Source organism: Bos mutus, chromosome 10 (genome assembly GCF_027580195.1).
Source record: "Bos mutus isolate GX-2022 chromosome 10, NWIPB_WYAK_1.1, whole genome shotgun sequence".
NCBI classification, from domain to species: Eukaryota; Metazoa; Chordata; class Mammalia; order Artiodactyla; family Bovidae; genus Bos; species Bos mutus.
The window spans coordinates 57,030,220-57,045,809 of NC_091626.1; the positions used below are offsets into that span (position 1 = coordinate 57,030,220).

The following is a 15,590-nucleotide window of genomic DNA, read 5'->3' on the forward strand; positions in this document are numbered from 1 at the left end:
TATGTCAGATCTAACACAAAAGGTGCAGAAAATGTGAATTATGGAAGAAAACAAAAAAGAATTACCAATGCACCTATTTAAAGAAAAAGAGACAGTGATACAGGGTCTTAACAGATTTCCTGGTGAATTTTCTCCAACTTTTCATGAACTAGGTAACTCTCTGATAAATCTAAAGGATGTTTATCATTATCTCCTGGCCAGACACACAGTAAACACTCAGCCTACTTTATTCAAACGTTACTATCAAGAACAACTTTTCCCCAGAAAAGAAAATGTCTTTTTAACATAATTTCTTTGGTGCTAGTAGCAGGCGGTAACTCATACCCTAAACTATTAAACTGTTATGGTTCTTCCCACTCTACCTTCAAGAGGGAAAATGCCACCACAGGATACCATGGAAAGGAGACAAAAAAGCCACCAGGTATCAGTGGAAAGGAAAGTCAGTGAAACTAACTCATCATTCCTTTCATTGCTTCTTACACCACAGCAAACTAATAACCTACATTACTAACTAGACGGACATACCTTATACATGATGAAAGACCAAAGCACAGCTATTAATATAACAAAACAAACTCTGCCATGCAACTGAACTCTACAAATAACACAAATATGGCAAATAATTCATAAGAAACTGGCTGTTGTTTATCTTACTGTTTGACCTGATTAATGCCCACAAATGCACCAACAGCCTAATGGTACTCGGGTATTACGGACCACGCTCTTCAAAAGGGTGGCATGTGGATATCAACATTGCTATTCTATACTTACTTAAGGCAAACTTGCATAAACCTAAAAGTGCCTGATTAATCAGCTCCACAGCATAAGAAAAGACTTCACATTGCTAGAATCCATTGCAAGAAGCATTTCACAAAATCCTCAAAACTAAAATATGAAAAAAAGATCTTAAAAACACTTTAACTAAAAAGATCATTTCTAGTAAACATTTTAAAATAGGAATAAATGAGTTTTTGAAATTCTAAATGAGTCAAAATTAGATACAATGGAGAAAAATGAAAAAAATATTTCTAGGTGATATGATTTACCGTCTAGAAAACCTAAAATATGCCTGAGTTTATGGCACAACATAAACTCAGCAGAACATAACCCTGAGATTCCAATTATCAGATTTTTTTTTTTCTTTGAACATACTGTTTCCCATTGTAGACAAGTATACCAGATCTCAACTTTTTCTTATTAGAGATAATCAGAAAAAAAGAAAATAGGAACTGGATTTGATTTGAAAACAGGGAAATAAGTAAGGGGGCCAAGAAATGTAAGTTAGTTGAAATCACAGAATTGTCAAATGTAAGATGGGTGACCTGAATCCTGTGTAATTCCCAAGCCTATACTCAGTTCACTTTAGCACAGAGCCAGAAGGCATCTTTAGTTTAACAGATACTTTCTGAGTACACTATACACCCAACACAGGGGTACAATAATGAGTCACATACAATGTTTTAAGGAGACCCAATTATCTGGATTAAAACCTAGGTCTCCTAAATCCAACTTCAACAGTCCTCCCACTATTCATTCATTACACATCTAAAAATTGCATATTCTAACATGCAAAGTATTATTCTTCCTATATATAATAAACACCATTTTAATCCTAGAGATAATTCCAAAAGTCTTATTGTAGAGTTTTACTACAATAGTACCCAAAAGGACTGACAACCCAGACAGAGGGCTATTGTTGTGTGTGCTTTTAAGCCATCCTCATTTTTAAAAATGTAAAAAATAATTTGGGAAGGGTGAGGAGTCAATTTCCAAAGCAGACTTATTCAGTTCAGGCATAGCACACTCTCAAACACATCACTTGCAAATTTCCTACTGTTCCCTAAATGTAAACACTTAGAAATACTTAAACGACTTAAGATAGTCATTCACAGTGATCTTTTTCAAAAATTTCAGGTAATTCAACATTTATACAACTGGGGGAAATGTGGCTTAAAAATAACATAGTTCACTAGATTTAAGTTGAATGAACATCCATAGTCATTAATAAATCTGCAAAAGGCTCTGTATCTGATCTTGCCCTGTTCAACATTTCCTATTATGGACAAGATGAAGATCCAGAAATTACACTGAAACATCAGAAAACATCTTCAGAAAATTTTTCATCTCTCCTGTTCAGCAAGGCAGAACCCAAAGCTGGCTATCTGTCATACTGAGACAAGGGAGAAGTACAAAATGCAAGTAGGGCTTTCCAAAATCAACTTCAAGAAATTTTACGACAACACTCTAATCAAATGGCCCAAAGGTGGAGGTAACGCATCCAAGACATGAACCAGGAAGCAGAGTACAACAGAATGACTCCCATCACCTCCCAACCAAATCTATGAATGATACACATGTAAGTGTGTTTCTCACTGCTTTAGAAGAAATTAAAGCTCAGGGCTATTTGAACTTTAAAACTCATTCTTCAGATAAAGTACAGCTGACCCTTGAAGGAGACAGGTTAATCACAGTTGGTCCACCACATCCATAGTTCCTTTATATCCATGGTTCCTCCATATCTGCAGATTTAACCAGCTTCAGATTGTGTACTAGCATCCTATTTACTAGTGAAAAATAGCCACTTGTCAGTGGACCCATGCAGTTCAAACCCATGTTGTTCAAGGGTCAACTATAATTCCAGTATAAACAGGAAATAAGTATTTTCTAATAACACTGGTGACCTCTAACCAAGTAAAATTATGATCAAATCATTTTAAGATAAGGTTTCTTTAGAAATAAAAACTATACTTACCACAATCCATTCAGCTATGTTTTCATAGAGCTCTGGACTGAAAATTGCTTTTTTAAGCCTCGCTAGAGGACCATCAGCATCTACTAATCTGCACCGCATGAAAACATCACAGTAGCCTCTAAAATCATTGCATGGGGATCCAGGTTGCAGGGTGATAGTTCGACCAAGGAAGTACTTGTTCCACTGCACAGACCCTGTACTGGCACAAGTTGATGGCTCCACTGTAAAAGAAGTGCCCAATATAAGCTGAAGATCAGATTCTCTATTGGGCTAGCTGGGAAAAAGGGAGAAACTGCCTAAAATCATCATTGTGACATGCTACATAGGCTTTCATTAGTTAGACTGGATAATACCCTTACTTAAATATCACAACATAAACAACCAGCAACTCTTTTGACTTAGAGCCTACAATGGCTTAAAATCCTTCTAACAGTGTATATATTAATTATTGCAAAAACATTGGCAGGTTTCGTCTAGTTCATCATGTTAAAAACACTGTAGGGACCACAAAACTGGAAACACAATGCTATACTACATTTAAATATTTCTCAAGAGAATCAGTTCAGCTGGAAATTATCTGTCCCAACTGTATACCAAAGTTTAACACTTAACATTTAGGAGAAAATAAGGTTTTTCAAACAGATTTTATACTCGTGCATTTTCAAAGCCTTACTCTTCTTCATACAGCAGACATGGCATAATTCCTTATCATCTTTGCCATCAGAACTGGCACAGGTACACTCCTCCAAGCCATGTTTCTCACAGATAGAACCTGCACATTGCTGAAAGAAAAATAAAAGACCAATTATTTAATCCCTATACAGTCAAACCTCTTATTCCCAGTAACAGACAGATGCCTCCAATGCTAAAATAATTAAGTAAAAATACAAGAGGTGGTGGGAGCACAGATTAGAATCAGAAATGGACCATATAAACACATCTTAAAAAGAGCAAGTGCAAATAAGATAGTAAATCTTAAAAAAATGGTAACAAAAATCTAGACAAAACACAAACAGAGGTGATTAGATGAACATCCACTTTATGTTGGTTATTATGGCTCCTTTATAAGAAGAGAAAAATCAAAAGCTCCTCATGTAGAGGAAAGTGATTGTTTAGCCAAGAAAGCTTTAAAGGCCTCAAAGGCAGAGGAAATAATCAAGAGTCCTTTTATTTAGGGTACTAAAATATTAATTTATAAAACTTAAAAGCAGTACAAAGTTACATGCCTAGTTACATAACTATTTTTCTCTAGAGTATCAAACACACGCAGTAGAAAGTTGAAAGACAAGTCAATAACAAATCGAATGCCACCAGGCACTTATGCCACATAATGCAGTCACAGCTTTGTGGGGAAATAGATACGGATGCTGAAACTGGGACTGAGATGAATTACTTTAACTGTGAGGTTTTAAGTATTCTGAAAAAGATTTCATAAAATTAAATGAAAAACAAATCAAATGCTTACCCCATTAATGCACACTTGCGTATGTCTATTACAGTCTGTGAAGTTCGGTTTAGGATCAGAGGCTGGGCAGAGAGCTGTGATGCCATTACATATTCCTTCTTTTGCACAGTCTGAATCATCCCGACACTTTTCAGTTTTTGACTTGAATGCACAATGTGCTGTACAACAGGGACCTTGACTTGGACTAAAAGAAGTACTGAGTTGAGTAAAGAAAATCCCACTAGGACATTTCCTATACAATAGATACAGTCTTAATTTTTAAATAATAAATATTATCTTTTAAATGTTAAGTATGTTACTGTTATACAACTCTTATTGGAACAAGAGGTTACTAAATTTTAACATTCTAATAGTCACAGAAAAATGATGAAGAATCTTGTTTTTATAATGAAGGCATACTATATTCAGCATTCTTATTCTATTTGCCTTTAGTAAAAGGTTACAATGGAAAATGGGTTAAATACTAGGCAAGTCATCAGTTTTTCATAGATATATCACACATTAGTCAATTTATCATTTTTTCTCACATTTACACATTAAAATCAAATTAGGATACACAGAACATCCATTTAAAAAGTACTGCACAAATAATATTCTATTGCTTATATTTATCACTACCAGAATAATTTGAGAAGTGAAATAAATTGTATGACACCAAGTTACAAGAATGTGTGGAATCCATATTACCTAAATATTTAAAACTAAAATTCTAAAAATACTTATGAAAGTCACATTTTTAATGTTATAAACTAAATAATATGTATTTTACTGAGCTGCTTATTTAACTTATATGCAGAGTACATCATGAGAAATGCTGGGCTGAAGGAAGCACAAGCTGGAATCAAGATTGCTGGGAGAAATACTAATAACCTCAGAAATGCAGATGATACCATCCTTATGGCAGAAAGTGAAGAACTAAAGAGCCTCTTGATGAAAGTGAAAGAGGAGAGTGAAAAAGTTGGCTTAAAAGCTCAACATTCAGAAAACTAAGATCATGGCATCCGATCCCATCACTTCATGGCAAATAGATGGGGAAACCATGGAAACAGTGAAAGATTTTATTTGGGGGGCTCTAAAATCCCTGCAGATGGTGACTGCAGCCACGAAATTAAAAGACGCTTACTCCTTGGAAGGAAAGTTATGACCAACCTAAACAGCATAATAAAAAGCAGAGACATTACTTTGTCAACAAAGATCCGTCTAGTCAAGGCTATGGTTTTTCCAGTGATCATGTATGAATGTGAGAGTTGGACTATAAAGAAAGCTGAGCACTGAAGAATTGATGCTTTTGAACTGTGGTGTTGGAGAAGACTCTTGAGAGTCCCTTGGACTGCAAGGAGGTCCAAACAGTCCATCCTAAAGGAGATCAGTCCTAGATTTTATTTGGAAGGAAATGAAACATCATTCAACTGATTTTGAAGTTGAAACTCCAATACTTTGGGCACCTGATGCAAAGAGCTGACTCATTTGAAATGACCCTGATGCTGGCAAAGATTGAGGGCCAGAGGAGAGGGGGACAACAGAGGGTGAGATACCTGGATGGCATCTCCAACTCAATGGACATGGGTTTGGGTGGACTCTGGGAGTTGGTGATGGACAGGGAGGCCTGGTGTGCTGTAGTTCATGGGGTGGCAAAGAGTCGGACACGACTGAGCGACTGAACTGAACTGAGCATCCTTTGCATGTCTTTAACACCCACCACAAAAATTGTAATTATAAGTAGCTCAATCTGCCAGCAAAGGTGCACTAAATAATCCTATTCCAGAAAAATAAAACAAATAACAAAGTTCCAAAACCACATACATCTCTTAATAGAGTTTCTTCTTTTTTAATCTGGTTTTAAATATGACATAACTACTTTCAGGCATCCCTGGTAGCTCAGCTGGTAAAAAATAAGCTGGCAATGTAGGCAACCCCATTTCAATTCCTGGGTCAGGAAGATTCCCTGTAGAAGGGATAGGCTACCCACTCCAGTATTCTTGGGTTTCCCTGGTGGCTCAGCTGATGAAGAATCCGCCTGCAATTTGGGAGACCTGGGTTCGATCCCTGGGTTGGGAGACCGACTGGAGAAGGGGAACAGCTACCTACTCCAGTATTCTAGCCTAGAGAATGGACTGTTTAGTCCATGGGGTCGCAAAGAGCCAGACATGACTGAGCAACTTTCATGAACTACATTCAAGTGACTTCATAGGAGCATTAACATTACTGGAATTAACAAGGTACCTGCACTGCTTTCCAGGTTTCAGCTTGCATTTTTTCCCCTCCGGCTGATTTGCATCGTAGCAGCACTCGTCTTTACACTGGTCACTATAACCACAATCACATTCTTCACCTTGTTCTACCATCCCATTTCCACAAATAGGTTGGCCAGATTCTGAAGAAAATGAATAAGACAAAGTTAGCACTGTATGCAACACTTATTTTATTTCAAATTCACAAACTCTTTAAAGCCTCATTTTAAAAAGAGAAAGGAAAACTTTGAAGATTAAGAAAAGTAGAATAAACTAAGAATCTGGAAATTAGGAGATCTAATTGCAACAGTGGCTCAGTCACTAACTAGCAATGTGGCCTTAGGCAAGTCACTTCCCATTCGGGTGCTTCAGTTTCTCAATTTGTGCAGTGAGGGAATTTGACCTAATGCTCCCTTCTAAAGTCCCTTCCAGAAGTGACAGTACTCTGTTTAGGCCATGCCACACTGAGCTTTATTGAACAATGACTGTACTATTTATAGTACATAACTACAAAGTAAGTCAGTGCTTCATCAACCAGAAAAAAATTAAACCTTTTCTGTTAGAAAATTTCAAACATACAGAGAAGTAGTAAAAAAGTAAGTACAATGAACTCCTATGAACCAATCACTTAGCTTTAACAACTATCAATGATATGCTGTAAACAACTGCATCTAACCTATTCATCTGCTCTTACAAATTCATCTACCAGGATGAATCTAACAGATAAAGAGTTTTTTTCTTTTTTAAATCTAACCATAATACCATTATCACTTCTAAAAAAACTAACAGATACTAACTAATAGTATCTAATAGCCAATCTATTTTCAATTTGCTTCAACTACCCCTTTACATCAGTTCATTTGAACCAAGTTTCACATACGCTTTCCCCAACCCCTCTCCTCATAGTTGCTTTTTATGCATCTTAAGTTCTTTTAATAGATAACAGATTCCCTCCTCTCTTGTTTTTACACTACTAGTTGTTAAAGAAATTGGGTCATTGTGTCCTATGGAATTTTCTACATTCTATTTGGCTGACTGTATCCTAGTCAACTAGTAATTTTTTTAATGTACATTAGTTTTGATTGTCAGCTAGACCAAAATTCCTTAAGGGAAGAACCATGTATTATTTATATCTTTTGTATTTCCACAGAGTCTAACATTAATGGGTCAAATCTTGGTTCATTAAGGTTAGACTGTCTGGTCTAAGCATAGTGAGTCATTTCAGAAAGACTTTCCGGGTCTTTTTTTATAGTTCTTTGATTTTGTTAGTGAAGTTTAAAATTGGAACAAGAATGCTACTCTTAATAAGAACATAAAAATCAGAACTTCAGCATCTGCAGAGAAATGAAAAGAATCAAATGTCTTCGTTTTAGAGACAAGAAAACTAACTTTTAGAGAGTTTGGGACTTGCTGGAAACCATATGCCCCAGTATGGGCAAAACACAAGACTAAATCAAGGTCTCCTAGATCTAAAGTCTGGTGCTCTTTCTGCTACACCAAATCAGTGTGGGAAACAGTTGTAGCACAGACTTCAAACTGAAAGCTGAGTAAGCGGAAGGGAACATACCTCAAGCACAGGAACCCAAAACAAGGTTACTATAGAGACCTTAGCTTTATATTCAGAAATTTCATTCTCATCCTTGGCCACATCAAACATTAAAGGAAATTTTAGGGCTAACTGAAGCTCCATCCCTCTCTCTCTCTTTTTTTTTTGGCCATGTGGGGATCTTAGCTCCCCAGCCAGGGACTAAACCTGGGCCATAGCAGTGAAAGCGCTGAGTCTTAACCATTGGACCGCCAGGGAATTTCTCCTTTCCTTCACTTTTTACTATCTCTTTTGTTCTCTAAAACTAGAAGCATGCACATGCACATATATATTAAGTAAACAGTAATGATTTTTCTAAAGTTCAGCAATAATCATCTTACAATTCATGTGACATGTAATTTAGGAGAAAAGGAAAAATTGAAAAAGTCAGAAAACCACACATGCAATATTCATTACACATTCGTTTGTGTCTCATACAGAAACGATACTTCAAATCAGCTATTTGCTAATGGCTTAAACACAGGGGAAAAGATGTTGCTCAAAATGCAAAAATTGTAGCAGGTACATATTTCACTGTAATTTAAGAAACAAATTTCTTTCCCATAATACTAAAAAGCAATATGCTCATTTTTTCTATCTTATGGTAAATATTATTTATTTATTCAGGTATTTTTTTAATTGAAGTAGTTATTTTACAATATTGTGTTAGTTTCAAGTGTACAACAAAATGATTCAGTTATACATATAGGTATAAAAGTGACAGTGTTAAAAAAAAAAAGTGACAGTGTTAGTTGCTCAGTCACGCTGGACTCTTTGTAACCGCATAGACTGCAGCCTGCCAGGCTCCTCTGTCCGTGGAATTCTCCAGGCAAGAGTACTGGAGTCTCCTGCGTTGCAGGCAGATTCTTTACCAACTGAGTCACCAGGGAAGATCATATGTGTGTGTCTGTGTATGTATTTATTTTTCAGAATCTTTTCCATTATATGTTAACACAAGATATTAAGTACAGCTTCCTGTGCTACACAGGAGATCCTTGCTGTTTACCTATTTTATATATAGTACATACATGGTAATCTCAAGCCTCTAATTTGTCTCCCCCTCACCACTTGTTCTTGCTATCCCTTTTGGTAACTCTAAGTTTGTTTTCTATGTCTGTAAGTCTATTTCAATCTTATAAATAAGTTCATTTGTATTCTTTTTTTAGATTCCACATATAAGTAATAGCATATGATACTGGTCTTTCTCTGACATTTGTCCATACTAGGAAGGTACAGTAATCAAAATAGGAGGGTGCTGGCACAAAAACAGACACACAGATCAATGGAACAGTATAGAAAGCCCAAAAATAAACCTATGCACTTATGGTCAATTAATCTATGACAAAGGAGGCAAGAATATACAATGGAGAAAAGATGGTCTCTTCAATAAGTGGTGCTGGGAAAACTGAACATCTACATGTAAAAGAAAGAAATTAGAACATTCTATAACACATATACAAAAATAAAATGGATTAAAGATCTAAATATAAGACCAGATACTATAAAACTCCTAAAGGAAAACATTGGCAGAACACTCTTTGACATAAATTACAGCAGCATTTTTTTTTTTGGATCCATCTCCTGGAGCAATGGAAATAAAAACAAAAACAAACAAATGGACCTAATTAAACTTTAAAATCTTTTGCATAGCAAAGGGAACCATAAACAAAATGAAAAGACAACCTGCAGACTGGGAGAAAATATTTGCAAATGATGGTACCAACAAGGGTTTAATTTCTAAAATATACAAACAGGTCATGCAGCTCAGTATCAAACAAACAACCAAATCAAAAACTAAGCAGAAGACCTAAATAGACATTTCTCCAGCGAAGACATACAGATGGCCAACAGGTACATGAAAAGATGCTCAATATTGCGAATTATTGGGCTTCCCAGGTGGCTCAGTGGGTAAAGAATCCACCTTCAATTCGGGAAATGCAGGAGACTTGTGTTCGATCCCTGAGTGGGGAAGATTCCCTGGAGGAAGCATGGCAACCCAATCCAGTATTCTTGTCTGGAGAATCCCAGGGACAGAGGAGGCTGGTGGCTTACATTTCTTAAGGTCACAAAGAGTCAGACGTGATTAAAGCAACTGAGCATGCACGCACATTTCTAATTATTAGAGAAATGCAAATCAAAACTACAATGAGGTATCACCTCACACCAGTCAGAATGGTCATTATTTAAAAGTCTACAAATACTAAATGTTGGAGAAGATGTGGAGAAAAAAGAAACTTACTACACTGTTGATGAAATGTAAACTGGTGCAGCCACTCTGGAGAACAGTATGTACTTTCCTTAAAAAACTAAAACCACATAATCTTGCGATCCCACTGCTGGGCATATATCTGGAGAAAATGCTCATTTGAAAAAATATATGCAACCCCAATGTTCAAAGAAGCACTATTTACAACAGCCAAGACATAGAAGCAACCTAAATGTTCATGAATAGATGAATGGATAAAGAAAATGTGTGGTGTACACACACACACACACACACAGGAAAATTACTCAGACATAAAAAAAGAATGAAATAATGCCATTTGCAGCAACATGGATAGACCTAGAAATCATCATATTTATTAAGTCAAGCCAGACAGAGAAAGACAAATATGTTCATAATTTTTAAAGTCATTTTCAATCAGAAAGCTTATTGTAAGACTCTAGTTTACAAATGAAGAATCTAGATGTCACTTCTACCACTGAGAATAATAATAACAAAAATGATAATATCAATGTAATTTTAATCTGCCCTTTCAAAAGAAAATGAAGGTTTTATAAGAAAAAGTCAATCAATAAAAGTAAAAACTGACTTTGAATCTTCTTAAAATTTAAGTTTTGCTCTGGGAAAGACTGTGAAGAGGATGAAAAGACAAGCTACAGAAAGGAAGAAAATACATGCAGACCGATATGTGATAAGTGACTAGCAGCTGAACTAAATAAGAACCCTCAAAACTCAACAGAAAAAAAAAAAACCCTCAGTGGCCAAGAAACATGGACATTTGACCAAAGAAGATATACAGATGGCAAAAAACCACATGATATTCAATGTCATTAGTCATCATAAAAATACAAAGTAAAGCCACAATGAATTAACACTATACACATGTCACAGTGGATAAAATAAAAAATACCAAAAGCTGACAAGGATAGAGAGAACTTAGACAACTCATACACTGCTGGTGGGAATGTAAAATAGTACAGCCTTCTGAATAGTTTGGCAGTTTCTGCCAAAACATAAAAACATAAATAAAAACAAACAACTGCTATATTGATCCATCAGTTCAATTTGGAGGCATCTGAAACCTATATTCATATGAAAAGCCTGTTTATAGCTGCTTTATTCATAACATCCCAAAGCTGAAGTTAACCCAAATATTCTTTAACAGAAAAATGGTTGAATGAATTGAGGTACACACATACTACCTGCAATAAAAAGGAACGAACTAATGACACAGGTAAAAATTTGGATTAATTTCTAAGCAATCGTATTAAGTGAAAAATCCCCAAAAGTTACATATTGTATGATTCCATTTATCAAACATTTTTGAAGTGACAAAATTTTAGAAATGGAGAATGATTTAGTGGGGCAGGTGAAAGAGGCAGGAAGGAGGAGGTTGCTTTTTTTTTTTTTTAAATGCCACACCATGTGGCATATGGGATCCTAGTTCCCCGACCAGGGATCAAACCCATGCCCCCTGCATTAGAAGCATGTGGTCCCAATCACTAGATGGCCAAAGTGAAAGTGTTAGTCACTCAGTCATGTCTGACTCTTCGTAACCCCATGGACTGTAGCCTGCCAGGCTCCTCTGAACATGGAATTCTCCAGGCAAGATTACTGGGGTGGGTAGCCACTCCCTTCTCCAGGGGATCTTCCTGACCCAGGGATTGAACCCAGCTCTCCTACATTGCAGGCAGATTCTTTACTGTCTGAGCCACCAGGGAAGTTCCAATGGAACTGTTCTTAATCATGGCTATGGTGATGGACACATAAACCTACACATGGTAAAACTGTATAGAACTAAACACAGAGATGACAATATGAAAAACTGGGGAAATCCAAACAAGATCTGTGGACTGTTTATCAATGTCAATATCCTTGTCGTATGCAACACTGTACTACACAGTTTTGCAAGATGTTACCATTGAAGGAAACTGAGTGAAGGAATATGGAATCTCCATTATTTCTTACAACTGCATGGGAACTTAAATTATGTCGATATAAATTTCAATTAAAAACAAAAGGGCATAGTGTTGTATCAATTTTATGTCAAAACAAAAAATACAGCTAAAAAAACAAAAAGCCGTGCTTATCTGGAAAACTTCTTCAGTTCTTTCTCCTTTGGTGCCATATCTGTGAGAGTGCTGTTTATGTGCAATGTGAGCAGGCCTCAGTGTTTACCCTCAAGTAACTTAAAATCTTATGAAATAGAGGAGAAGGATCCCCAAAAATGTAATACAAGGAGGGGTATTTAGAACATATTAAATGCCCCAAGAGAGGCAAAACAGATCAATGGATAGACAAAATGTAGTATATCCCTAAAACAGAGTATTATTCTGCCATAAAAATTAGAATGTCATTGTGATACATGCTATAGCTTGCGTGAATCTTGGAAATACTATGCTAAGTGAAATACATCAGATAAAAAAGCATAATCCCACTAATATGAGGTTCCTAGAATAGGGAAAGTCGCAGAGACACAAAATAGAATAGAGGTTACTAGGAACTGGGGAGAGAGAGAAATAGGAGTTAATTGCTTAACGGTTACAGAATTTCTATTTGGGGTGATTTTAAAAGTTTGAAAATGGAAAAGCAGTGATGGTTGTACAAATGGTAAATGTATTTAATGCCAATGAATGGTACACTTAAAACTAGTTTAAATATAAACTCTATGTTATATATATTTTACAATAAGAAAAAAATTCATAGCAACTTTATTCATAATAGCCCAAACCTGAAAAGCCCAGGGGTTCATTCAACAGGAGAGAGGATAAGTAAACTGTGATAAATTCATATAATGTACTTCTACCCAGCCAAAAAAAAAAAAAGGTACAAAACACTAATAATGAACTTCAAAATAGTATGATGGGTGAAAGCAGCCTTCCACAAAAGAATGCAAACTGTATGATTCCACTTATATGAAAACAAGCAAAATTTATCTATGGAGAAATAAATCTATTTATTACGGGACAGGTGCAGAGATTGGTGGGGAAAGGATATGAGAGAACCTTCTCAGGTGATAGAAATGTTGTATATCTTGACAGGTGCTTAGGTTACACAGACAGACGTATTTGTCAAAGCTCATCAAATGGTAGGGTTGATTTGTGTATTTCACTTATGTAAAAAATATAGGCTAAAGGGCTTAGAGTGAAGTATCCTGATATCCCAAATCCACTTTAAATTACAATAACAATAAAACATGGATTGAGAGATGAATAGATTGATACATATGTGGTAAGTAATAGTTGTTCGGTTGTGTCCAACTCTTTGCGACCCCATGGACTACATAGCCTGCCTGGCTCCTCCTCTGAACATGGAATTCTCCAGGCAAGAATACTGGAGTGGGTAGCCATTCCCTTCTCTAGGGGATCTTCCCGACCCAGGGATCAAACCTGGTCTCCTGCATTGCAGACAGATTCTTTACCATCTGAGCCACCAGGGAAGCCCCCTATGTGATAAAGCAAATGTATTAAAGTGCTAACAACTGTAAAATATAAAGGTGGTAGTGGTGGATATACAGGTGTTTGCTATTTAATTCTTTCCAGTTTTCTGAATGTTTGAAAATACTCATATTAAAATGCTGGGAAAATATACATACCAACAAAACAGTTGTTTCTCTTCTTCTCAAGAACTTGACTTATATTTCTAATACTACAGAGTGAGAATTTATTGTTGTTAAGTTTGTCCCCAGATGTTGCTCTCGCATACATGATGTAGTTGCCATTTTCTTTTTGTCCTAAATTCTTAGATTCTCCTGGAGTGCACTCTGTTCCAGAATCATGCTGTCAAAAAGAATATAAAGTTACATAAACAGGAAGTTAAATAGGGTTTTCAGGTCATCTGATTAGATGTAATTTTCTCGTCAGAAGAACAATGGAAACTTGAGGACTCTCCTTTAGACTAGACCTTACCGGTATTTTAGCCTGTGAAAAGGAAAGATAATTTGCTCTTTTAGGGGCCACTGTCTTATAAAGAAGAAAAAAATCAGTGAAGGTCTAATTGCAATGGATACCTTTTTTTATTTTTTATTTTTAATTCACAGGAATCTTTGACACATTCTTCAATTACTTCTTTTAGTTGGGTTCCCAAAGGTAGAGTTACTGCATTAAAAGGTCAAACACTTTAAAGATGTTGATACATACTGCCAAACTGCCTGACAAAAGGGCCATATTAATTCACATTATATAGCAACATGGATCAAGATTTCAACAGGCAGAGATGGGAAGGAATTGGCTTCCTGGCAGAAGTAGACTTTTTTAAATGACTTAATTTGACAGGGAAGAGGAAATAACACAGGAAACATACTTAGCCCCAAATTATGGAAAACCCTATAAATACTAAGTTAAGGAAACTGTATTAGCAACATCAACAGGTATTGGATGTAGGGTTGTAAGCAGAAGTGACATGATCAGAATGACTAGAACTATATCTAGACAAGGGCTTCCCAGGTAGGCTAGTGGTAAAGAACCTGCGTGCCCAATGCAGAAGACATAAGAGACATGGGTTTGATCCCTGGGTTGGGAAGATCCCCTGGAGGAGGAAATGGCAACTCACTTCAGTATTCTTCCCTGGAAAATCCCATAGACAGAGAAGTCTGGTGGGCTACAGTCCATAGGGTCGCAAAGAGTCAGACACAACTGAAGTGACTTAACACGCACATACCTAGACAAAAATTAATCTGCTGAGAGTAAATACATTAAGACTTTTCATACTGGGCGACAGGAACTCGCCTCTTGATTGCATTACCAACAATGTTTATAAACTGGTTAACAACAGGTGTGTGAACATTTAGGATAGCTTCCCTGGTGGTTCAGATCGTAAAGAATATGCCTGCAATGAGCAAGACCTGGGTTCAATCCCTAGGTTGGAAAGATCTCCTGGAGAAGGCAACGGCTACCCACTACAGTATTCTGACCTGGAGAATTCCATGGACAAAGGAGCCTGCAGGGTTACAGTCCATGGGGTCACAAAGAGACAGGACTAAGCGACTTTCACATAAATAAATATATGCAATACAGTGAACCACTCAGACAGAAAGTAACATTGACATAGTACAGATATATGACAGAAGACATAAAGACAGATTTTAGACAAAAATGTCAAAGAAGACAGGCTCAGGAGTTCATTGTCTGGCTGATTTCAATATTAAATTACTGAAAACAAATTTACTAAGCACCTGCTATCTACAGTATAGTATTATGTGTACTCTATGTATAGTATCATGAACAATATACACAAAGGAATGAGGTGTATTTGAGGATGACAGAATCACTAGAAGTAGTCTAGTATGACAGGAAAAGATAACAAGGGAAGCAAAAAAAATGTGAACCAATTTA

The 15,590-nt window shown here is 36.3% G+C and overlaps 1 protein-coding gene across 1 annotated transcript in view; it reads right to left on the reverse strand.

Moving 5' to 3' along the window:
- The window catches only part of ADAM10 (ADAM metallopeptidase domain 10), a 143,405-nt gene that overhangs the window by 12,809 nt on the left and 115,006 nt on the right, over positions 1–15,590 (reverse strand). The window contains exons 10-14 of the mRNA XM_070377989.1: positions 13,853–14,036; positions 6,441–6,591; positions 4,218–4,401; positions 3,426–3,534; positions 2,753–2,973 (exon numbers count right to left, since the gene is read on the reverse strand). Of these exons, the coding sequence (XP_070234090.1) occupies positions 2,753–2,973; positions 3,426–3,534; positions 4,218–4,401; positions 6,441–6,591; positions 13,853–14,036 (849 nt within the window). The remainder of the gene's footprint in view (positions 1–2,752; positions 2,974–3,425; positions 3,535–4,217; positions 4,402–6,440; positions 6,592–13,852; positions 14,037–15,590) is intronic.